The sequence below is a fragment of the Coccidioides posadasii genome, chromosome 4, assembly GCF_018416015.2.
Source record: "Coccidioides posadasii str. Silveira chromosome 4, complete sequence".
In the NCBI taxonomy this organism is placed as follows: domain Eukaryota; kingdom Fungi; phylum Ascomycota; class Eurotiomycetes; order Onygenales; family Onygenaceae; genus Coccidioides; species Coccidioides posadasii.
Window position 1 is genome coordinate 2861446 of NC_089410.1, and position 23301 is coordinate 2884746.

Consider the following 23301-nt stretch of genomic DNA (forward strand, 5'->3'; position numbering starts at 1 on the left):
CCATGGCTTTCCAGAGGCTTCCAAGCAGCAACGCCGCCCGTGATTGGCCTGAAGTCTCTGATTTGCTGAGTCAGATGTCGAATTTTGTCAGCAGCGCACAGCCTCTAGCCGGACTGGGCTAGCGTGGCCGCCGGAGCTTTCCTCGCCCGTCTGCAGCGAACCTCATCGTCAGCCAAAACTGCCACCTTAGACCTCGCAACCTCCAACTTCCCTCCGCTTCATATCCTCCCCCGTCCAACCCTCCCTTTGCTCGTCTCTAACCTCGTTGTCTCTTCTGTATTTGTTCTTGTTTCCCATCTAATAGCTGCTTCCCCCCCAAAGAGTTGCTCCTTCATAGGCCCTTTCGCTTCACGCCCGAGAAGCCTCTGGGTACAGCATCATAAGCTCGACACCCGCAGAGAGTGCGACCACATTCCTCCCTGCACATCTTCCTCTCAGTCTCGTAGCCTTGTGGACGCCTTCTCTTCCTAATTTTCTTTCCTTTACCTTTTACCTTTCATAGTTGAAATCCCTCCTTCAAGATGTCTGCCGAACCAGATCACTCCCACCACAAGCACAAGGTCAACCTGAAGTGAGTCGAGAGCTGTCTTGAGACAAAATCGAATCTTACCTGAGTTGCCTATGCTAACTTTTGGTTACAGTGATCCTTCAGGTGCGGAAAAGAAAGATGTAATGCTCTTCGGTCCACTGTTAGTCGAAATGGAGAGTGGAGCGATTCTGACATCATATTAGGAACTTGATACTGCCACCGCCATCCTCAAAAAGAAGAAGAAGCCAAACTCGTTGATGTAGGCTTTTCCTCTTGCTTTCTCGATGGCTTACCTCGTCCAGACACATATCGGCTGGAGAGTCCGATGCTAACTGTCTAAATAGTGTCACTGACGCCGTCAACGATGACAACTCTGTTATTGCGCTTTCCAACAACACCATGGAGACCCTCCAGCTCTTCCGTGGCGATACAGTCCTCGTGAAAGGAAAGATGCGCAGAGATACCGTTTTGATCGTCCTTGCGGATGATGATCTTGATGATGGAAGTGCGCGTATCAACCGCGTCGTTCGACACAACCTTCGCGTCAAGCATGGGGATGTTATCACCGTCCATCCTTGCCCAGATATCAAATATGTGAGTGGAATTTTACCGAATTATGGCCCCATTTCAATGTAATGGCAGCATGGCTGACACACCTTCCATGAATAGGCCAAGCGCATCGCCGTTCTCCCAATCGCAGATACCGTCGAAGGTTTGACCGGGTCTCTATTCGATGTTTTCCTCGCACCATATTTCCGCGAAGCCTACAGACCCGTTCGACAAGGCGACCTGTTCACTGTTCGTGGTGGTATGCGTCAAGTCGAATTTAAGGTCGTGGAGGTCGATCCCCCGGAATATGGCATCGTAGCCCAAGACACCGTGATCCACTGCGAGGGTGAACCCATCCAGCGTGAGGATGAGGAGGGAAACCTCAATGATGTTGGCTACGATGACATTGGTGGCTGCCGAAAACAGATGGCTCAGATCCGAGAACTTGTCGAACTTCCCCTTCGACACCCACAGCTCTTTAAGTCTATTGGTATCAAACCTCCTCGTGGCATTCTCATGTTCGGGCCACCTGGTACCGGTAAGACCTTGATGGCTCGTGCCGTCGCCAACGAAACTGGTGCCTTCTTCTTCCTCATCAACGGTCCTGAGATTATGTCAAAGATGGCCGGTGAATCCGAATCAAATCTGCGCAAAGCCTTCGAGGAAGCCGAGAAGAACTCACCTGCAATTATCTTCATTGATGAAATTGACTCGATTGCTCCCAAGCGTGATAAGACTAACGGTGAGGTCGAACGCCGCGTCGTTTCCCAGCTCCTTACCTTGATGGACGGCATGAAGGCTCGCTCCAATGTCGTTGTCATGGCAGCCACAAACCGCCCCAACTCCGTTGATCCCGCTCTTCGTCGTTTTGGACGTTTCGATCGTGAGGTTGACATTGGTATCCCTGACCCAACTGGACGTCTAGAGATCCTTCAGATTCACACGAAGAACATGAAGCTTGCTGAAGACGTCGATCTCGAATCCATTGCTGCAGAAACCCACGGTTATGTTGGCTCTGATCTTGCGTCCCTCTGCTCGGAGGCTGCCATGCAGCAAATTCGTGAGAAGATGGATCTCATTGATCTCGATGAAGACACCATCGATGCTGAAGTCCTTGATTCATTGGGTGTGACCATGGAGAACTTCCGTTTTGCCCTTGGTGTTTCTAATCCCTCTGCCCTCCGCGAAGTTGCCGTTGTTGAAGTTCCCAATGTTCGCTGGGAAGATATCGGTGGACTGGAAACTGTCAAGAGAGAGCTCATCGAGAGTGTCCAGTACCCCGTCGACCACCCCGAGAAGTTCCTCAAGTTTGGTCTTTCACCGTCGAAGGGTGTCTTGTTCTATGGCCCACCAGGTACTGGTAAAACACTCCTCGCCAAGGCCGTTGCCAATGAATGCGCTGCAAATTTCATCTCTGTCAAGGGTCCCGAATTGCTGAGCATGTGGTTCGGTGAATCCGAAAGTAATATCCGCGATATCTTCGACAAAGCGCGTGCAGCTGCTCCCTGTGTCGTCTTTTTGGACGAACTTGATTCCATTGCCAAGTCTCGCGGTGGATCTGTCGGTGATGCCGGTGGTGCTTCGGACCGTGTTGTCAACCAGCTTCTGACAGGTAGGCAAAATTTTTGATCTTATTTGTGTTGCAGAATAGAGCTCTCGCTAACATGTTGTATAGAAATGGACGGGATGACTTCCAAGAAGAACGTGTTCGTCATTGGTGCCACTAATCGTCCTGAACAGCTCGATGCTGCCCTGTGCCGCCCTGGCCGTTTGGACACTCTTGTTTATGTGCCCCTCCCTAACGAGGCTGAGCGCGTTTCCATCTTGAAAGCTCAGCTTCGAAAGACACCTGTTGCTCCCGATGTCGACTTGGAGTTCATTGCTAGCAAGACCCACGGATTCTCCGGTGCTGATCTCGGTTTCGTTACGCAACGCGCTGCCAAACTTGCCATTAAGCAGGCCATCTCCATGGAAATCGAGCGGACCAAGGAGCGGGAGGCTGCGGGTGAGGATGTCATGGATGAGGATATGGATGACCCAGTTCCAGAACTTACTCGCGCCCACTTCGAGGAGGCCATGCAGATGGCGCGCCGATCCGTCAACGACACGGAGATCCGTCGATACGAAGCTTTCGCACAGAGCATGAAAAACTCCAGCGGCAGCAATTTCTTCCGATTCCCAACTGAACAGGAAGCCGGTCAGGCTGGATTCGGTGACGCTGGCAACGATGATAGTCTTTACGATTAAGTAATACCATTGGGGTTTTTCATGCTACATTCTGGGTTTGTCTTCATATCTCACTATGGCGATGAGGATTTCAACGGATCATTGGCATCAATGTTAGGCGGAGCAGGAGACGAAATGTCTTTTAAATTTTGTGTACGCACGACTTTTTATTTTCCAACTTTTCCAGACTTTAGATTGACTGTCTCTTTGATTTACTTGAATGATGAGGTGTCTCCTTGCAAGACGGGAAAAGCAGTTCAATAGTCAGATAGATAATAGCTAAAGCTCAATGCTCTGGAGGAAAAGAAGAAGCATGCTTTATTGCTCCCATGGCCGCTTGGAAAAAAGGGAGAAAAAGAAAAAGGATCTCCCGATGCACGTAATCTACACGCTCCCCCAACCGTCATTGCCAGGGGGAAGGTTGGAAAAAAAAGAAAAGGAAAACTTAAAAACCATGACCACATCTATGTTGTTCTGTACATGGAAGGCGAATAGGGCCAACCTGCTGTAAACCAAATATCAACGCCAAATCCGCCGCAGTAAAGTTAACCCAAGTTAAAAACGAAGCGTTAAAAAAAAAAAAAAAAAAAAAAAAATAGAGAAGGGAATAAAACAAGGCAAAACAAAAAACAAAAAGCTAACAGTAAAGAAGATGGATGTTATGGTAGCTAGCGCTTCTTCGCGATTTTCACTTTCGGATTAGCCATCTCTTCATCGTCGTCGTCGTCGTCGTCGTCGTGGTGTGTCTCGGCGGCGGCGCGGGGGGCAGGTTCAGCTCCGCCATCCTCGTCCTGGCCTTTGGGTGCCTTGGTGAATATCTCGTCGATAGCTTCGTGTAGAAATTTAACACCCCTTCCGACGATATGCGAAGGTATACGGACGTCGAATTCGGCGAGAAGGTACAGTTCTTCGTCGTCGTCGTCGTCGTTCTTCTTCTCCTTCTTCTTCTTCTTCTTTGCCTTCTTCTTCTTCTCTTCCTTGGAGGCGTTTTTGCTGTTGCTGTTGTCGTCGTCGTGGTCGTCGTCGTCAGAGGGAGATTTGTGTTTTCCGTTGGGATCTGCTGTCTCAGCGGTGGTAGTGGTGCCGTTGGCGGTCTGTTCGTGCGAGTCCTCCGTCTCGTCGGGGTGGTCTTCCTCCCCCTTGCTTCCCTCGGCGTCGCTTGTGTTTTCCTTCTTGAGGGGTGGTATGCCGTTGGTGGCGGAGGTGGTCCCGTTGGGTCCCTTGTCGCGTTTTCTTTTGCCGAGGATGGAGGAGGACGAGGAGGAGGAGGTGGTGGGGGACGAGGACGACGGGGAGGCGGGGGAGGGAGATGGGCTGTACCCGGTGGTGGGTTTGGGGGAAGTGGCCAGGTGCACGACCTTGTCGAGGAGCTCGTCAAACCTTGTGCAGCGGCCGGAGCGTAGGAGTTCGAAGGCGAGGCTGCGGACGCGTTCGGTCCAGCCTGCGGCGGAGAGAGAGTGGAGGAGGGATGTGTGCAATTCTTCGAGCTTGGTGGTGGTGCAGAGGTAGGCTAGTGCGAGGTCGGTGGAGGAGGTGAGGTCGGAGAGGGGGTGTTCCGCTGTCTCGGAGGAGGCATCGGAGAGGGTTTTAACACGGTAGATCTCGTCCAGCTTGGTGGCCGGGTTGGAATTAATGGGTTTCGAGTCGGTGGATGGCATGGCGGAGGCGTTCGCGGACCCTTGGGGGATTAATAAATTATTTAAAAAAAAGAAGGGCTGAAAAGAGTGCGGCGAAAGACCAGCTGTCGCGAGGGAGAAATTGGGTTGACGACACTCCTGCAGCGTGAACCGGAAATGGATTCCAGAAGCCTTTCAGAGTAAAAGCGAAAGTCTGCGAAAATCTGAAGAAGGACAGCTTTTGCTAAGTACCTTCGGTGGTTCGGGACAGGGGGGTTTGATCGTGTGTGCTGGCAAGCAAAAGGGAAGGGAAGGGAAGGGAAGAAAAGGAAGCGAAACGGGAGGGGGGAAGGAAAAAAAAGAGAAAAAGGCTTGTCAGGGAAGAAATGTCGTGTTCATCTTCGTCCGGCCATTTCTTTATCTCCTCGTGCGATTGACTGGGCCGGGGGCTGGTGTACCTCATTCATGCGTGTTATTGAAGCGCTCCAGGTGTTCATCGAGTCGTGCTCAAAAAGTCTAGTTTGGTGGACGTCATTGTCCTCTCGACGGCACTTTTTCGCCTCTGATTGGCCCAACCGAAGGCGGTCACAGAGTTTCTGCCGCCCGAACGGCATTTTTTTGGAGCCTCAGCGCCGCGGCGAACGGAGAGGACGGCGGATTGAAGGCGGAGGAGAGCCAATTACAGGATGTTACATCAAATCAACGAAGCTTACGGAGTACTCTTAAACTGCTCTCGCCGGCGCATCGACCGGTTTGCTCGGCGACGGACGCGATGCCGCAAACTCGCTGCCGGAACAGCACAGCCATGCAAGGGGCGTCCAGAGCCGCCATTGGCACGTGACTGCGCCACAGCCGGCGGCGAGTTAGTTTATTAGTCAGCTGAGCTAAGCCCGCATTGGGAAGATGCCAAGCATTTCAACCTTCCAACGCATTTTTGTGGGTTGTTTGGTTTAAGAGAAAAAAAAAAAAGGTGCTTGATCTGACACAGAAGGGAACAGGAGCAAGCTCTGGATCCGTCTTCGGGCCGAAACGGACCATGGCAGGCAGGCAGGGAGGACTACCTAGGTTGAAGCATCGATTGTTGGACCAAGGGGCGTGCGCGGGAAACCTGAAGTTCAAGCATGTACAGAGTTACCCCATCATGTCGCCCGAAGCTTTGCACTCAAGAACATTTTTAGTCAATCGGTTGCTGGATGCAAGTTGAACACCGTTCGCCAGGACATAACTAAGCTAAAGCTTGTCATGATAATTGGGACCCACCTGAAACAGACAGCAAGGCAATCTGAATTTGCCTGTTTTGCGGAGACAATTTCTACCTGAGTCTCCATTTGAGCGCCCCTTTCTTTGTATGTATTGATAGAATGACTTTGGAAGTGACACACACACACACACACAATGGGGTGTGTATATGCAGAACATCGGGATCCACTGCTGTTTGCCAGAATGCAGTTTACCGTCAAAATGACAAACTGATCGTTGTCAGCTATTGCCAAAAAAAAGGCCTGTCTCCTAGGACATTCTTTAGCCCAATGTTTTCAGCAGCGGCTTGCCAGCATTTCAGAAGCCCCCCAGATTAAAAGCTATCGACTCTAGCTAGCCTTATGCTTCAAACTGTCCTTTGTCGGTGTGGTAGATTGGCTTGGACCCAGTGACGTACCTCCGGTTAATGGAAAGGCTAGAGACCATCAAGTGATGATCAAGCACGCGCATCCCTGGCTACCAGTTGGCTATACTGAAGAAAGCCACTGTCTAACCGTGACTCCCAGGTCATGAAGGTGCACTTCATTCACGACGGTTCTCTAGCTGACATGATCGCTTCCCTCAAACACGTGAATGGAGGTACAGTCAGCCATCACGTCAGCAAAGATTATATATAAGTCTTGTCTCTGGACAGTTTAAAAAAAAAGAGATGCGACCCAGACAGGCTTATCGACTTGGCCAATGTGTGGTGCAAAGATACCCTTGCCGAACCTTTTCTCCCAGATTGCTTTTATACAAATTGAAACACATCCCTCTCAAATAGCCCAGAGGATGGCCGCTGGGGTTGAAACGGTTGCACAACCCCTGAGTAACTCGGCAGATGGCCAGGCTGACCACAACCTGTCGCGTCTTGTGGGATCCGATCCCCCAGCAGCGGACGAAATTCACGCGTCGAACAGTGTCAAATCAGGATCAGGCCTAGGAGTCCTTGAGATCTTCCCTCTCGAGATCCTTCACATGATCCTGTCAGGCTTGGATATCACAACTCTTACAAACTTCCGCGCAGCAAGTCAAGACGCCAAAATAGTCGTGGAGAGCATCTCGAAATATACATCTATATATAAACTGGCGCCAAGCGTATTCAGAGCGGTCGTTTCCTTTGGAGCCGGTTCCTGGATCACTTGCGAAGACCTCCGGGGTGCCCTGAGCAGCACATCCTGTGCCGCGTGTGGCGGGCCTGGAAGCTTTATATACCTCTTCTCGTGCGAGCGAGTCTGCCCGGAATGCATCACGCGCGGACCAGAGTACCCGACCGCTTTGGCCGGCTTCGCCAGGTTTCTCTGTGATCTCGATAACAAGACGCTCGGCGAGCTGCGAACTATAACTATACCGGAACGAGACGCGTGTCCCGATATGGTGCACCGTCCGCTGGAGCTGGTGAATCGAAACGACGCTCTCAACGCTGGCATTCGCCTTCACGGCCCAGATTCACTGTTCTCAAAGATTAGCGATGGGGAGAGCGACGAGGAGGACACTGACAGCGACTACGGCGATCGGATCGAACTTGAGGAAGGGAGCTCTCTGGCAACTGAGTCTACCGCATCTTCCGAAAAGGCAGACCTCATCAGCGGCGTCACCTTCTATGCAGGGGCCGTCCGTGCTCCGCAGGTGAACTTTGCCGCTGGCTATGTGGAGTGGGGTGTTTGCTGCAGCTCCTGCCGCAACAGTGGCCGCATCGGCCGCGAGAAGATGAAGTGGGATGAAGATGGCGCCGCCAAATATGCGGACTACCTCCGGGAGTGTAATGGTGCGATGACTATTCTTTCATGCCTGGATTACTGTCAGCATGTTGCGCGCAGTGCGGCGGTTGGCTACGTACCCATGGTGAATGAAGAGTAAAATCACACCCATTTTATTTTATTTTATTTATTTATTATTTCTTTTTTTTTCTCTTTTGTTTACGTTTATCTTTCCCCAGGGAGAGATCTCGGAACAACTGAACTCTGCATCTGTTACTTGCATTAGTTACCCTGAAGATCTTACATAGCACCCGGCGAGTCTAGATCATGTCGACACGAATTCGGTTTATAGCGATTTGCAACGGAAGATGCATATAAAAAGGGTTTATCGGCGTTGTTGTGGCGAGGAGTGTTGGTAACAATGCTATTTTACAATTTTACTGCCACATTGTGCTCCAACGGTGCTGCGTTCACGGAGTGTTCGACGGCTGATATGTCGCATCTACATGCATACTACTTACATGTTACATCAGATAGCTGCATATGATGATTCTCCTACAATGCTTTTATCCAGTTATGTACTCTGTACTTTTTGGTCAACACTCTTAGTTACTACTCCGTGCTCTGTACTCCGTACAATAGAATCATTACATATCACTCTGGCGATATCCCAAAATGTAGCTTTTGAGAAGGTCGATCGCGATTTGCCGGCGGAATCTGCTGCGGTGGACCCGCCATACCGCATTAGGACTAGTCACCGCGCGGATCACGGGCTCCACCCAGCACATCAGACGCTAAACCGTATCCGGTATGCTCTGTCCACGTGATCCGAGTTGGTGGAGAGGTTTCACGTGACCCTAACCCGATCCGGCAGCCGCAACGCCAGCCAGCCAGCCAGCGAGCGAGCATCTCCAAAGTTGTGGGCATTTCGCGACGGGCGAGCGATAGACGGACAGCAGCTGCGGCGACGAACAGCGACGACGACGACGACAGAAGCGACACCAAGACGACGAAAAGCCTGCGAACGACTATCCCGTTGACGCCTCCGCAGTCGACTAGTCTACGGAGTACATGGTCAGACTTTCGCTGGCGAACCGTCGCTTTGACGTGAGACTTCCCAGTTTCAGAGCCTTCTATTCGCTGATCGTCACGGATTGAACCATCAACTAACCGCCAGGCCACTTCCAGATTGATCTCAATGGTTCCATTGATCGCCGTGGGTTAACTCAAGAGCTCTCTACCCAGATCTTTTATCCGCGACGAGTGGCGAGGCTGTCCTCCGTCGCACCGTATACTTTACCGTCCACCCTTGTCGCCAAAGACGTTATTCCTACTCAACCCCAGCGTTCGTCACCTCAAACGCTTGCTTGCAGTCGAGTTCTAGTCTGATTTCAAATCTTCTTCGAAGTTTATCCGCTGGCAGAATATTACCACGACCTCGAAATTGTTTTTTTATTTTTATTTTTATTTTTATTTGTTTTTGCTCGCTCGAACTTTTCTTGCGACTCAAGGATACCTGTTTAGTCATAGTCGTCGGTTTATGTCTTTATCGCCGTTTCGTCGAGGCTCGACCTTGTCTCACTCGGGACGGATTCGGCAGCAGAATCGAAGAAACAACTAGTGCCGCTCTGCGCTAGGGGAGGGAGTTCCTAATTGTTTTTATTATTATTGTCATTATTTTCCCCCCTTCGTTCCGCGATGGCATTCCCTTCCTCATATCATCACGGAGACTCAGACGCGGACGACGAATACGAGAGGAGTATTGTCGTCTCACCCCGCCTCGCCGACGACTCTGAAGCATCCCCCACCGATTCCGAACCCCCCTCTACTGAAAATACACCCACGGCTTTTGCAAACATGCCCGACGATCGCACATCACCGACATCCTCGATAACGGAGTGGTCTGCGGAGGAGTGTGCGAATTTCGCTTCGAGTCTTGGCTTGAAACAATACCGTGATTCGTTCATAGGTGAGCGGGGATGAATGGCTGCTGGGATATTCCCCTTTCCCTCCGATTACAAGACTGATCTGTTTGTGTCTGGTTATATTGTAGAAAATGAGATTGTTGGAGAGGCACTTATCGCACTGAGACACGACGAATTGAAAGAGCTTGGAATATCCAGTGTTGGCCATCGATTAACCCTGTTAAAAAGCGTATACGAGATAAAGGTTAAGCAAGGAGTGCCGTTCGACTCGGACCATTATGTCCCTTTGTGTAAGCAAATCCTTAAAGTTTGCTTTAACCGTGCTCCTCCGGGACGGGGTCAATTCTAACATAGTCGCTAGCTGCCGAGCAGAGCAATGCGAAGGAGGTAGCCACACAGGAGGATGTTGCGCTTCTTATAAGGACTATTCGGAAACGGGATGAGAGACTCGCAGCGGCGGAAGCAGAGCTACGAAAATTGGCGGATGACTACCGAAGGCTCAGAGAGGAACTGCTACCGGTATTCAAGATGGCCAAGGACAGGTCGCAGCCGTTACCATATCAACCAACCTCATCCTTCGGAGGTTCTACACTATTATCGGATCAATGCATTCACGACCAACCCGCTACTTCCCCCTCGATAAATCAACCGGAGAAAACAGGCACTAGCCTCTCTAGGTCTTTTTCAAAGAAACTTTTTGCCGGAGGAACCACCCCCAAAACCAGCTCACCGACACATATCCCGCAGTCTATACCAGAGGGCAGGACATACACAGACACATCAACTCTCGATCCATCTGCGGCAGCGATGGCTGCCTCCTCTCATCTGACGGCTTCCATGAACGGTGGCCAGCCCTCGCCCAAAGGTATCCCATCACCTACCTCTCCCGCTAGCTTCTACCCACAACAGACCCTTGCATCCCGATCATATTCCCGCGAGACCTCAAGTATCAACCGCTCCTACGACCATCCAGAAGACCCGCAATCACAACAGCGACAAGATCGCCCTACACCAAACCATCCAAACTCCAACAGCAATCCTCCCAGCTCACGCAACCCCAACGATGCCGCAGGCCCCAGTGTCGAGATATTCAAATCCTTCCGGGTCTCCATGGACGATCCATGTTACAAAGTTCTCCCTGCCGCCCTTAAGAAATACAACATACACGAAGACTGGCGACACTACGCCCTTTATATTGTCTACGGTGATCAAGAACGCTGCCTTGGCCTTGAAGAGAAACCCCTAATTTTATTTAAACAATTGGCCGGTGATGGCCAGAAACCCATGTTTATGTTGAGACGACAGACACCGATAAGCGACAGCACAGCAACAAATATATATCCCGGGGGTGGAATTGGTATCCCGCCGGGAAGTGCCGGCATTGAAGGGGGAGGAGGAGGAATTGGTAGGCCACAACCCGGAGCGATTCAGCTACCCGGTGGTGTATTATGATGCCTTTCGGGGTTCCCACCCTGCCCGTTTCCTTTCTCCTCATCCGTCATTTACGGTATTTGGCTTTATTTACATAGTTCAGATCTCTCCTACTTCACCTGGAAGAAGAAGAAGAAGAAGAACAAGAGTTGGTTTTGGTCCTCATTTATTTTCATTTTCATTTTCTCATCTCTTTTTCTTTTTGTTGCAAAGGCACTTCCCGTTTTCGATTAGGTTGATGTAACTACAATTTTTTACGGTTTATTCATAGGCATATTTGAAATATCTACGTTTGGGAGTGGATATGTTGCCGGATCCTTATAAGCTCTCAGCGATAGCGATCGATGTAGTAAAAGTTATTTCGTAGGCCAAAGCTCGTACTATATGTGTTCTTCAAGCGACAACCAGGCTGCTCTCGAATTGGTGGTTAAGCTATTATCTTCCGGTTTGCGAGTCTAGTCGCCCTGTCCGCAGCTCCATCACCTGAAACAGTGGAACCAACCCTTGGCTTTGTCGAAGGTTCTGCTCGAAATCCGAGACTCGCCTTCCCCATCTTCACTCGCGGCGACGATCAATTGCGCATTCTCGGCGTCGTCAGACACTGTTGATACATCAGAATGGTCGAGGGCCACGGCCTGCGTCGGATGCGATCTGGCGCTGACATTGGAACTTCCGGAGTGTCTTTCGTTTTGCTTGTTCTTGTGATTCCATCACTCCTCTCCTCTCTGCCCGGTCTCGAGCATTACGATACGCGGATGCTCCCTGACGAAAATTGACGTTTTCCAGGTTAGCCGGTGCCAAGCCCATTGATCACATGACTACACACAGGTCGACTCAGATGACTAATTAGTCTAGCACGTGACTCGGCCCCTGAGGAGGCCGATCTGTTTATGTAAGCAGCTGCGGCGCGGGGGAAAGAAATGCATACATGCAGTTCTGTGGTTCCGGACCGCGCGGAGAGAACGAAGACTGGAAAGAAATTGGAAATCGTCGTGGCATCTCTGTTTGCTTGCTCTGTGTCTTGGTGTGCAGTGCATCAGAATTCTTGATTAGCTCGAACCCGGCGCATGAACCTCTCCAGCCGGTCAGCAAGCCTAGCTTTCCTCTCCGTATTTGGCCCCTCATCATATCAACCATGCTGGGATATTCCTCGAGCCAGAAACAACTTATAGCACAATTCGTCGCGTTTTCAAGCGCAAAAGATAGCGTTGCTGCAAAGGTATGGCCTTGAGCTTTGTTCTGTTTGAAACCCTGAGAATTGCACGGCCTGAACGAGCATTTCTGCCAACCGCCCGATCGGCGTAGGGGATTGTCAGTCTTTGCACCTTGCTGATGGTTTGCCCCTCCTGATATAGTATCTCAAAAATAATGGATGGAATGTTGAGAGGGCTGTAGATGAGTAGGTGGCCATTTCCATTAACTGCCTTTTTTTTATTTATTTATTCTTTCTGTTGCGCTCTCATTTTGTTGTCGTGTGACACGCCGGGGCCTAGAGTCTTGTCTGTTGTTTGACAATCTGGCCTTGCGTGGCTCGGAAGCATGTAACCATGCTCTTTGATATGAAGTATGTGATGTGCTTTAATTGAGACTTGTGGATACCCATATACCCCGATAAGTAGTATCCAACGTTTGGACCAACTTCCCGAAAGCCGGGGCTTCCAATTTTGTATGGTCTCTTGCTGATGAAAAGGCCCAACTCCTTGGTATTCCATTGTTGTGATTGTTTAAAAGACAGTACCTGAGGAGGAGCTGGCCCTGGAACACTCCGCTACAAATCACGTGGAGTGTCAGAGCGTGTGGACTTCAAAAAGATAGACGCGATCATGTTCACTTTCTTCACCTTACCTCTGTGCGTATCCAGTGGTGTTCTCTGTGAGCTGAGAAATTCGTGATCTGGTGCTGTTCTTGCTTGCTTCTAGAGCACCTTTAGCAAGATATTAGCCGGGATTTCTCTCACTGGCACACCCCAGAATCACTCTGGCTCTTTCTCCTCTTCTGATATTGCACAGTTTCTTCTAGCAACAATGACTCCGCTGACCATAGCGTTCGAATCTGATAGCTACTTTCAAAACAACCCATCAGCCTCACAGGCGATGGTGTCTGCTCTGAACAAGATATTTGATAGTTATCGAGGTAAACATTCTCTCACACAATTTAACACATATTTTATTTTTGCTAAGAATAGACACAGATTCTCCTGCTGTTAACCCTGATGGCATCGGAATTGAAGGCGCAATGAAATATTTAGGTGACATAAAAGTGCAACTGGACGAAGTTGTCTGCCTGGCGATATCGGAACTCCTGCGCTCACCATCAATGGGTGAATTTACACGCGAAAGCTTCATTGATGGGTGGAAGGACTCAGGGTAAGCTTTACCCCAAAATTCATGTATTTGAAGGTATCTGTTTAACTTCCACCAGCTCGGATACCCTTGCAAAGCAAGCATCCTTTGCCTCGAATCTGCGCAAACGCATCCGCAACGAACCGGATCTGTTTAAACGCGTATATCGCTATGCATTTATTCTCTGCCGCCTGCCTGGTCAGCGCCATCTCACCCTGGAAATTGCAACTGAACAGTGGCGTCTATTCTTCACAGCAGATAACGGGGGCATCTCGTGGAACACCTCAACCACACCATGGCTGGACTGGTGGCTTGAGTTCGTCGAAGGCTCGTGGAAACGTCCCATTAACAAGGATCTCTGGGAGCAGACGGAGGTGTTGATGCGAAAGACTCTAGAGGATCCGAGTTTGAAATGGTGGAGCCCGGATGGGGCGTGGCCGGGTGCTGTGGATGATTTTATAGTCTTTGCGAAGGGGAAATTGGGACAAAACAGCTCCAGCGAGGCTATGGATGTTGAGTGATAGAAGATTCACGGAGGGGATTTCAGGAGAACGAAGGATACGCTATTATGAGACTAATGATGAAGACCTACCAAGGAGGATAGAAAGGGCGGAATCAAATGGTTTTTTATGCCAGGTCTAGCGAACATTGAACGGCGTAACTCAGTGCCAGACATACATGGCTTTTATGGAAAAGACTCTTGATCTATAATCGGCTCCGGTATTCGGTAAACAGTATACCTGCGGAGAAACGAATGACAACTGAGTTCATGCAAAAATGAAGATAAAGTGTTGGCAGTAAAGACCGCGTCCTAGCCCCAAAATATCTGGAGTCGAAGCGAAAGGATATCTGTTAGAAAAGACGGGGCCTGAGAAGAATCAACCACATATGTATAATCATCCCAGTCTAAAATCAAACCCGAGAAAACAGAGAACACACGTCACTGATCACGCAGACATTCGCATCCATGAAACAGATGCCTAATACCAAAGAAGGCACAGTACATATCATCTACCATTCAATAGTGAGGTGGGATCGGATAGTACGGCGTTCTGGGACGCCCATACACCGCAGGAATTTGGGCGGGATACAGGTATGCTCCGGAATCAAGGCCATGAGGGCAAGAATATAGATCGTGCGAAACGTAAGGATGCTCTTGGCCATGGAAAGCGGGAGAAGGGGAAGTGTGGTAATGGGAGCACTGGTGCGCGCATGATAATGGCTTTTCTTCCTTGTCCTTCTCCTTGGCTTCCGCATTTTCATCTTGGTCTTGTTTCTCCTTTTCCTTCTTCCTTTTCTCCTTCTCGTCCTTGGCTCTTTTCTCCGCTTCACATTGTTCAACAAGCTGGTTAAAGATTTCGGGAAAACACTGGCAGAGGCTTTCGAGCTCCCTAGGGGTTAAGCCGCCCAGCTGCTTCGTGTCGTCCTTTTTTCCATCCTCGCCGTCTTGGTCTTTCTTCTCTCCCTTTTCAAGGGCTTCGAGGGCCTTGTTAAGAAGTAGGTCGTCCTCTGTCTCGCTACAGTCCTTGTTAAACAGCTCATTCTTCTTCCTAAGTCCCATGAATCGATCTTTCCATTGCTCGCTTTTCTGAAGAATCAGAATATTGGTCTCTCCTGACTTTTCGATCTTCTTTGCAAGAAAGGCTCGGGCCCAGTTGCGTAAAGTACTCTTCTGATCTTCTTTCTCTAGGTCAGCTTCATTGTATATTTCCTCCAGCACGGCCATCGGGTCGTTGTGTGTCTCGCTCATGGAATAGAGCCGCTCAAGAGCCTTCTCCTTGAGCTCATCAAAGGCCATTCGACTGCCGAGTACGAACATCTGGATATCATTGACCAAATATGCAGGTGTATTAGGATGGAAGGTAGCAATTGAAGGAGGACCCCGGGCCGTAGTTGTGGTGAGATACGGGGTGCTAACCTGCACCAGCTCTGGAGGGTAGTCCTCATTAAGAAGAAAGGAATAAAACGCAAAAAATAGATGATTGGAGGGGGCTGGGACATTAATAGACACATTTCCCTGAGGGATGTTGGAACTGATCGATTCGAATGGTGTTAATTTCGACCTAGGGAAAGGAACTGCGAAGTTTGCAAAATGGAGTTCAACATATCCCTCAGGAGAAGCTGGATAGCGTGTACGAAGAACCGGAACGAAAGAAGCCTTATCCACTCGGGCCGTGTGAAGATAGTGTGATTTTGGGCTATAGTACCTATAAGCACATGCATAGTTACCAGATATTAGCTTAACGAAATCTAAATGCTCACTATAACTCGGGAGTTGGCTTCCCGTCCTTGCCGTCGTGAAGTTTCATCTCATCAAGAGTCGACATATGGGCCCGGCAAAGCACTTTGTCAAGCCCATCATCCCCGGACCAAAGGCAATAGCTCCACCCCTTTGACTGGGCCGCGCGCTTGATATGACGATCTGCTCGGACGGGACTTCGGTATGCGCACGGTCTCGAGGGCATCGACGAGGTGCGAACTGCCCGGGTACTCTGGGCTCGACATACTTCCCGTATTCTGTAGATCAAAGTGCTGAATCCAAGGCCGTGCTGAAGACTGTGGTTATCTGCCTGGTCATTTCCCTGAGCATCGCAGCACACGAGGAAGTATGCATGAACCATGTGATGAATGAGAAACGGAATTAGAAACGGCACGTTCGCTTCGCATGCAAGGAATGAATTTAGTTCAATAGTAATTCTTGTGTCCCGCACGCCTGGTTTGAAAGTAATACCGTGGATTTCGGGCGCAAAAGTCTCCCATCGAACGTAAACCTGATCCTTGAGCACTCCACGGAAAAGGCTGGTATCAAGGGTCTCAAAAAGATGGTAAGGAGACCAGTGATAGTCTCGTTTATGTACTTGGCATTTCGGTAGGCTTAAATCCGGGGTGATGTAATTCTCCAAGGCATCAAGGGCCAACTTTGTGGCTACGGTCTCGCTAAGACCCAGAGGCTTCGAAGCAGGTACATTCTTCGCCAGAAGGCCACGACCCGTCTTTTCTTTTTTGACAACCTCTGTCTTGCTGCTGTGACAACTGCATCTGGAGTGAGGCATACTTGAAAGATGACAAATTTAGAAGGGCACATAAAATAGCTATGAAGTTGGTTAGGTACGGAGAACCAGACAGAAAAATAGTTCGGCAAGCATAGCGGGCAGGGTATCATTTAAAGCTGAACTTTTGAAAAGCCTTTTCTGCCCGTACAGTATCAAGATTGTTGGGTATGATGCCTAAATAGGCTTGTTTGGTGAATATTGGCCTAAATCCCAACCCTCATATGTGTCTGCCCAAAGCATCATGTTTGCTAGCATCGTGGTACAGCGGAAACAACCCAAGGCAGCAAAACAAACATGTACAGATTTAGGGGAGCCAGACAGTCGGATAACGGCGTTGATGCAAGAGCATTTAACTCGTCATACCTTCAGTGATGTCTAGCTGCCATGGGGTTATTTGCTCAACCAACGAGATTGAAATCCGAGAACCAAAGTGTAAACGCAGGAAAATAACCATCTAAAGGTCTAGTGGAACCTTAACCAGAGATTACCATGTAGTAGGTTGTTTGGTGGGTTGAGTACCATGTACGTACCCAGTGCCAACCGGCGCCCACCCGGGGAAGGCCCAGCAAAGGCACGACGGGCGCTTCCGGGATGAGGATGAAAGAAGGACGAAGTATGGCCTTTCGAAATTGGTAACATTTGCTTTTGGCTCGCCTATGTATGTCAACTGAACCCAAGTGCCTTCCAACGCCAAAACTGATAATGTAGTAGACATAAACACAAATTGAAAAACACATTTATGTTGTCTGGAACAGCGTGTCTTCCTATATAGCCGTTAGCAATATTTTAAAGAATAAAAGGGACCCGGATACCAACCTCTCTTAGATATTCCCCAATATCGCCTTGTCTAAATGTCGTAATTCCAGTCGGGTCCAACCGACGCGCTTCTGCCGTCGAACGGGCTGTTACTCCGAATCCCTAAAAGCAGGTCAGACAGCTCGCGCAACAATCGAAAGGAAATAGAAGCTAAAATACCAGAGGAGTATCATCCATTGACATCACCACCACGCCCTGGTGCTCCGGGCAGTCGTCACTCCACCGTCCAACATGCGCCTTAACAACATTTCCACCATAGAGGAATGGCATCTCTCCGTTCGGCTTAATCCACACCTTATATCTTGCATGAGGTGCGATAACGTCTAGAGCTGTAATGTGCAGTCTAAATTTGCCCGTCTTTGTGAATTTTCCTATACAGGTACCGACGGAGAGTAGGTTGTCGCGCGCGATGGATGTTGCGAGATTGGCTATAGAAAGGCGGACATAGTAGACTCGAGATCCATGTAGGCGGAAGACATGTCTTTCATCTTCGGATTGGCCGCCTTCCGAAGAGGAGGGAGGAGCTATGAGGTGGTTCAGGGAGCTACCCGTGTAGTTCGCAAGCTTGGAGAACAGGGTTTTCGTCTCCGCCTCGGTGAGAGGACGCATGCTGAGAACAGGTCAAGGGGATAGCCGTAACAAGAGCAACCGGTTTATATCAACAGCACCAGAGATGACCAAAAAACAAAAATAAAATAAAATAAAAATACAAAGCTTGCTTGCGGATGGTGTTGCTGGATGAGCGCTGGAGTTGCGATAATTTTCTTATCAGTCGAGCTTCCGGTCTTGGCACCGATCAAAATTTCGGCGGAAAATCTCCCAGGACGAGCTCCTCCGCATCTGCCTTCCAACATCAGCCGAGAACAACCCTGAAGATGGCGCCGGGCCATGCTGCAAAGAGGAGACGTCTCAGTCCCACTGGAAAAACCACTGCTCCATCTACTCTGAACAGCTTTTACGCCAATGCCTCGCAATGGGACCTCGAACAAGACTATGAACGGAGGCCGAGGAAGGGCAGCAAGAAGGATAAAGAGCGAACTCGATTGCCGATAAAGACCGCAGAAGGAGCTATAGAACATGTCGAAGAACCCGCCCATTCAGAGCCCGAATCCCTAAGTCCCTTCAACTCGGACGAAGAATCTGAAGATGACGCTCCAGCGACCACCGAAGCCGTCGAACAGCCTGTGTCGCAAGTACCTCCGAAACTACAGATTATACAAGCAAAGGAAGAACTTGCAAAAATCGCGACGCTGATAAATGAAGATCCGGAAGAACATATAGATTTGTCCAAGAAGCTGGCGGAGATGGTTAAAGCCTCATCATTGCCGGCGGTGAAGAAACTAGCGCTGGCCACACAGGCTGCGGTCTACAGAGATGTCATTCCAGGATACAAAATAAGGCCGCTTGGAGATGCGGAGCTAGCTGTTAAAGTGTCGAAGGAAGTTCGAAAAGTTCGAAACTACGAGCAGGCGCTTCTTTCTGGGTACCGCAATTACGTTCAAGATTTGATTGCCTTTTCGAGATCGAAACATGACGATGGTCTTAAATCCGTTGCTATAAACTGCGCATGTAGCTTGTTGGCTGCTGTTCCACATTTCAATTGTCGACAAGAACTGTTGAAGATCCTTGTGTCTCAGCTCTCGCGTCGCCAACTTGACGCCGATTCTATAAAGTCTCGCGAGGCGCTGAAGGAAATTTTCTCCAATGATGAAGATGGGATAGTATCCATGGAGGCTGTTAGCCTTTTGGCCAAAATGATGAAAGCTAAGGATTTCAATATTCATCCTAGCGTCTTGGATACTTTCCTCCACTTGCGCCTGTTATCAGAATTTTCGTCCAAAGGATCCAAGGATGGGATAGATAGGAACGAAGACGAGGTCAATACGTATAAAGGCAAGAAAATCAAAGAGAAACGTGAGTTCAGAACGAAGAAGACCCGGAAACTGCTGCGAGAACAGAAGGCTGCCGCGAAAGACCTTAGGGAGGCAGATGCTCTCGTCAAGCACGAGCAACGGGACAAGATGCAAGCAGAAACGTTGAAGTCTGTTTTCACCACATATTTTCGGATTCTGAAACTTCGAAGTGCTTCTTTGATGGGCGCCACGTTGGAGGGCCTTGCAAAATATGCCCATTTGATTAATCAAGATTTCTTTGGCGACCTGCTCGAAGTTCTTAGAGAGCTGATATCTGAATCAAGCCACCCAGACCAAACCAATGAAGAGACGAATGGGAATGCAGATCAGGAAAATGCCATATCCAGGAACACCACGCGCGAAGTTCTGCTTTGCTCAACAACCGCATTCGCCCTGCTTGAAGGCCAAGACGCCAGCAAAGCTGCCTCGAGCCTCCATCTTGACCTCAGTTTCTTTATTTCGCATCTCTATCAATCACTTTACCCTGCCTCTCTGAACCCAGACATAGAATATAACCCCAGTAAATCCCTCCGTCTCCCGGACCCAGGATCCACCAACGCTGGTGCCGACGATATATCAGGAAAGGACAAGAAGGTCAACTTCCAGACTCCTACGGTCCTGCTGCTCCGCTGCCTCCAACCTATCCTCACAGCCAAAGGCACTAATGCCCCGACGCCGCTACGTGTTGCCGGGTTTACAAAGCGTCTCATGACGAGCGTGCTCCAATTACCTGAGAAATCTGCCATAGCGGTACTCTCTCTGCTGAATCGCGTAGTGAAGATGCATGCCCCGCAGATCGCGCCCTTGTGGAATACGGAGGAGCGGAAAGGAGACGGGGTATTCAATCCGATTGCAGTAGATGTCGAGGCGAGTAATGTATTTGCGGCTACTGTATGGGAGGGAGAACTGCTGAGGGTACATTATTGCCCGGAGATTCGTGATGCATCTCGAGGCATCGAAAAGATAATTATGAGCGTTAAATGAGTTACTTGGAGGTCGAATCAAAATATCCATGTCGCATTTTGATTTAGAATTACTTAGCAGTTTTGTTTTCTCGAATACATTATTGGGAAACCCAGACATCAGTAATTTTCAAATCAGAGTCATTAAAACGCTTCGCTCAACCATACCATGCGTCACGTCATCAACGGAAATACTCGCAGAAGAAAAAGGGCATCAAACACAAACCATGATAGCAAAACAGAACATGCCCGAAGACCAGGGTGCTAGTTAATTTTTATCTCACTGCAGTGTTGAATGAACTTGCTAGGTGAAAAATTAATCAAAAGAATCACAAACATTACAAACCTGTAAACAGAAATGCAGACATGGGCAATTAATACCATTTTCCATCACCAAAGGAACCTAATAGAGACAGGGCGTAAGACATAGAGAAGTGGCAAATTGTCCAAATTCCGGTATTCCAACGCTCACAGGTTTATCTCTAGGAAGCCTGAGTTTGTTGGCTTTGTCAAAAATACCGCTTGGCTACTTAATTCTGCGCATTCTCATTGCCATAAGCGTGATGATACCAGTTTCTTGTACCACCCCAAGTACCAGCAAAGTGCGATTGAGCGCTGTCACTTCCGAATCTACCCCGGCGATGAGTAGTATCATTGTGGGTCGTATGCTCCTGACCTTCTCCTGGGTTGAACGGAGGCACAAAGGGGTTAAATTGCGAGGTTTGCTGGCTCCGATTCGAGACTGTTCGACGGTGCTTCACAGGGCTATTGACAATCATTGGTTTTGCCGGGGGGTCAGGAGACTGCTTTGTTGGCCGATTATGCTTAGTCTTTCCAAATCCAGCTGCAGGTCCACGTCGAGGTTTGTTAGCAGGATCTTTCTGCTTTTCTCCAATGGTGATAGGACGGTTTGGGTTCCGACGTCCAGCATAAGTTGCAGACTGGTTGACCGTGGTGTCAACCGTACCGTCGACAGAATCTTTGGCAATAGGAGCAGGAATGTGGATGCCATGATTTCCAGATACGGATCCCTCAGGCAAAGGACCAACGGGCATGGAAGCACAGTCACCATTTTCGTGAACTGTCGCGTTGCTCACTTGGGTTTGGTGATAAGCACTTCGTCCAATAGGACTCCCAGTGCTGCCATTGCGGTTCTGGAATTCATTTGTTCCGGTGTATGGCGGCGTTCGAAAGGCGGCAGTTGGAGTGGGGACCGAAAACTGATTTTCCATAAAGCTATTCTGGCTACGAAGGACGTTGACATGCGCGGTAAGCTGCTGCAGCTGGAATGTCTGAGCCTGGACTTCTGTCCGCACCAAACCAAGCTCACTTGACAACCCCTGGATTTGACAGAAAAGCCTGTCTAGGTTCTCGCATGGAACGGCCACATGTGCCATTCTACTTGCTGCTGCTTCCTGAGGGGGATAAATCGAGCCAAACTCTGGACGAAGTGGAGTCGACGCTGTATCGTAGATTGATGGAGAGTAAGGAGCAGAGAGTCTGTGCCAATTGCCGTGCATGTGACCCTGGTCCCAACCAACAGTGAGTGGCATATTTTCCGGCACAGCAACATCCACCACTCCATGCATGCTAGGGACGCTCCTGTGCTCAACAATCTCCGGGTTCCGTTCCGTAGCGTATGTTCCCTGACGCGTCGGGCTAAGCGCCGGACCTCCCATGATGATACCTTGAATTGCGTTCTGTGGTGTTCCGTCTGGTACAGCTATGACAGTTTCGCTGCTGGATCGGCGCGTGTGACTCGGCTCTGGCGGGCTGGGAGGATTTTCCGCAGCGTCAAATGTCACCTCCTGCAATGGCGTTGGCGGAACGGATGAGCCTTTGTAAATCGTACGCGGATGAAATGGCGAGGAGGGGGAAGAACGCGACCCTTCCTGAAAAGGGTTGATTGCTGGCAACGATAAACAGTTGGGACCAGCTGATGCTTTAGGCTTGGGGAAGAAGACCTTAGCCTCACAGTTCAGCTGCCGAGCACTCTCGGCGCTGGGTGAGGGGTTGTTTGTGTGCGATTGTTTATTTTCTCCTCCCAACTGGGTACTCTTCACAACATCAATGGGTCCAGGTTTACTCTTTTCAACAATGTTGAATGTTGCTTTGAGCTGTGCAATGAACGACTGCTCATTGTTTTCAACAACTGGGTCTTCAGAAGATAGCTCAGTTGAAGGCTGTGAAGCCTCTGATGCCTTGTTAAAGCTCTGGTCTTCCAATTTATCTTTAGTGAGTTCCTCTGGCTCTGCTGGATTTTGCAATGCTGATATCGGCTTGTTATATTCCGGGCCCTTGACTTGGTTCTGAGCAGGAGAATCTGGTACCTTCGGGGAATTCACAACGGTTTCGATCTCCCTCCTAGGAGATTCCATGTCCCCCGAAATGCCCTCTCCTCCCTCGCTTTCCTTGCTGGAGGGTGGGGAGGGTTGGGGATGTCTCGATCGACAACGACGAGAAGCCCTCTTCGGCTCGCTTGCAGCACGCATTCTTGACTCATTTAAAGTTGGAAAAGCAATAGGGTCTTCGAACTGACCAGTAGCTTTGGGGGCAGACCTCTTCACAATAACCAGTGGGCCTTGTGGGCATTCATCAGTCAATATACCAGTTCGCTAGTTTGGAAAAGAAAGCCAAAAGAGTCCACTTACTTGGCTCTGCTATGGCACGGCGAGCCACATCCGCGTAAGGCAAGGTTGTTGGGGGCCTGTCAACTTCATGGGTTTTCCCAACATCCTCATCTGGCGTGTCTCCTTGGATTTGGGGCTGCAATTCGGGTTGCTTGGGTTGCGCCGGGGGGAAGTGCACAACAACGGGTCCATGTCCAGAGACCCCAGGAGGCTGAGAGACTGTTTCAGGACTCTGCTGATTCTCCATGTTCAAGTGCCACAAGGGAAGAATCTAGTTCAATGGAAAAAAAGAAGCCCAAGAAAGCACAAATAGAGCCTGATGGCTGACAGGAGATCTCTTGCGGTACTCAGAAATGTGAACAAGAAACGC

General features: G+C 49.6%; 9 protein-coding genes across 9 annotated transcripts; 5 read left to right on the forward strand and 4 right to left on the reverse strand.

The window, feature by feature from the left end:
* Positions 1-185: 185 nt before the first annotated feature.
* CDC48 (AAA ATPase cdc48) lies at positions 186-4573 on the forward strand. The gene is made up of 6 exons (XM_003067277.2): positions 186-571; positions 642-669; positions 733-788; positions 874-1123; positions 1199-2690; positions 2754-4573. The coding sequence occupies exons 1-6, from the start codon at positions 522-524 to the stop codon at positions 3323-3325; spliced, it is 2448 nt and encodes an 815-aa protein (XP_003067323.1). The 5' UTR covers positions 186-521; the 3' UTR covers positions 3326-4573.
* Positions 3495-4962, reverse strand: D8B26_007791 (uncharacterized protein; the record flags this gene model as incomplete). Its single annotated transcript, XM_003067278.2, has 2 exons — positions 3495-3539; positions 3997-4962. The coding sequence occupies 2 exons, from the start codon at positions 4960-4962 to the stop codon at positions 3495-3497; spliced, it is 1011 nt and encodes a 336-aa protein (XP_003067324.2).
* Positions 4963-6951: 1989 nt separating this feature from the next.
* Positions 6952-8120, forward strand: D8B26_007792 (uncharacterized protein; the record flags this gene model as incomplete). Its single annotated transcript, XM_003067279.2, has 2 exons — positions 6952-8015; positions 8099-8120. The coding sequence occupies 2 exons, from the start codon at positions 6952-6954 to the stop codon at positions 8118-8120; spliced, it is 1086 nt and encodes a 361-aa protein (XP_003067325.2).
* A 1215-nt stretch (positions 8121-9335) lies between these two features.
* STE50 (Adaptor for signal transduction) lies at positions 9336-11518 on the forward strand. The gene is made up of 3 exons (XM_003067280.2): positions 9336-9828; positions 9913-10074; positions 10146-11518. Exons 1-3 carry the CDS (start codon positions 9558-9560, stop codon positions 11234-11236), a joined length of 1524 nt encoding a protein of 507 aa, XP_003067326.1. The 5' UTR covers positions 9336-9557; the 3' UTR covers positions 11237-11518.
* A 604-nt stretch (positions 11519-12122) lies between these two features.
* On the forward strand, positions 12123-14278 carry DCN1 (Scaffold-type E3 ligase). The gene is made up of 5 exons (XM_066125641.1): positions 12123-12434; positions 12571-12614; positions 13275-13348; positions 13407-13581; positions 13637-14278. Exons 1-5 carry the CDS (start codon positions 12144-12146, stop codon positions 14076-14078), a joined length of 1026 nt encoding a protein of 341 aa, XP_065981725.1. The 5' UTR covers positions 12123-12143; the 3' UTR covers positions 14079-14278.
* Positions 14279-14575: 297 nt separating this feature from the next.
* On the reverse strand, positions 14576-16610 carry D8B26_007795 (uncharacterized protein; the record flags this gene model as incomplete). Its single annotated transcript, XM_003067282.2, has 2 exons — positions 14576-15755; positions 15820-16610. The coding sequence occupies 2 exons, from the start codon at positions 16608-16610 to the stop codon at positions 14576-14578; spliced, it is 1971 nt and encodes a 656-aa protein (XP_003067328.2).
* A 616-nt stretch (positions 16611-17226) lies between these two features.
* NIP7 (ribosome biogenesis protein NIP7) lies at positions 17227-18154 on the reverse strand. Its single transcript, XM_003067283.2, has 3 exons — positions 17586-18154; positions 17427-17528; positions 17227-17374 (listed from the first exon to the last, which is right to left on the reverse strand). The coding sequence occupies exons 1-3, from the start codon at positions 18033-18035 to the stop codon at positions 17348-17350; spliced, it is 579 nt and encodes a 192-aa protein (XP_003067329.1). The 5' UTR covers positions 18036-18154; the 3' UTR covers positions 17227-17347.
* Positions 18155-18301: 147 nt separating this feature from the next.
* Positions 18302-20645, forward strand: D8B26_007797 (uncharacterized protein; the record flags this gene model as incomplete). The annotated part of the gene is made up of 1 exon (XM_003067284.2): positions 18302-20645. The coding sequence occupies one exon, from the start codon at positions 18302-18304 to the stop codon at positions 20321-20323; it is 2022 nt and encodes a 673-aa protein (XP_003067330.2). The 3' UTR covers positions 20324-20645.
* A 186-nt stretch (positions 20646-20831) lies between these two features.
* On the reverse strand, positions 20832-23178 carry D8B26_007798 (uncharacterized protein; the record flags this gene model as incomplete). The annotated part of the gene is made up of 2 exons (XM_003067285.2): positions 20832-22882; positions 22953-23178. 2 exons carry the CDS (start codon positions 23176-23178, stop codon positions 20832-20834), a joined length of 2277 nt encoding a protein of 758 aa, XP_003067331.2.
* Between the last annotated feature and the right edge of the window lie 123 nt (positions 23179-23301).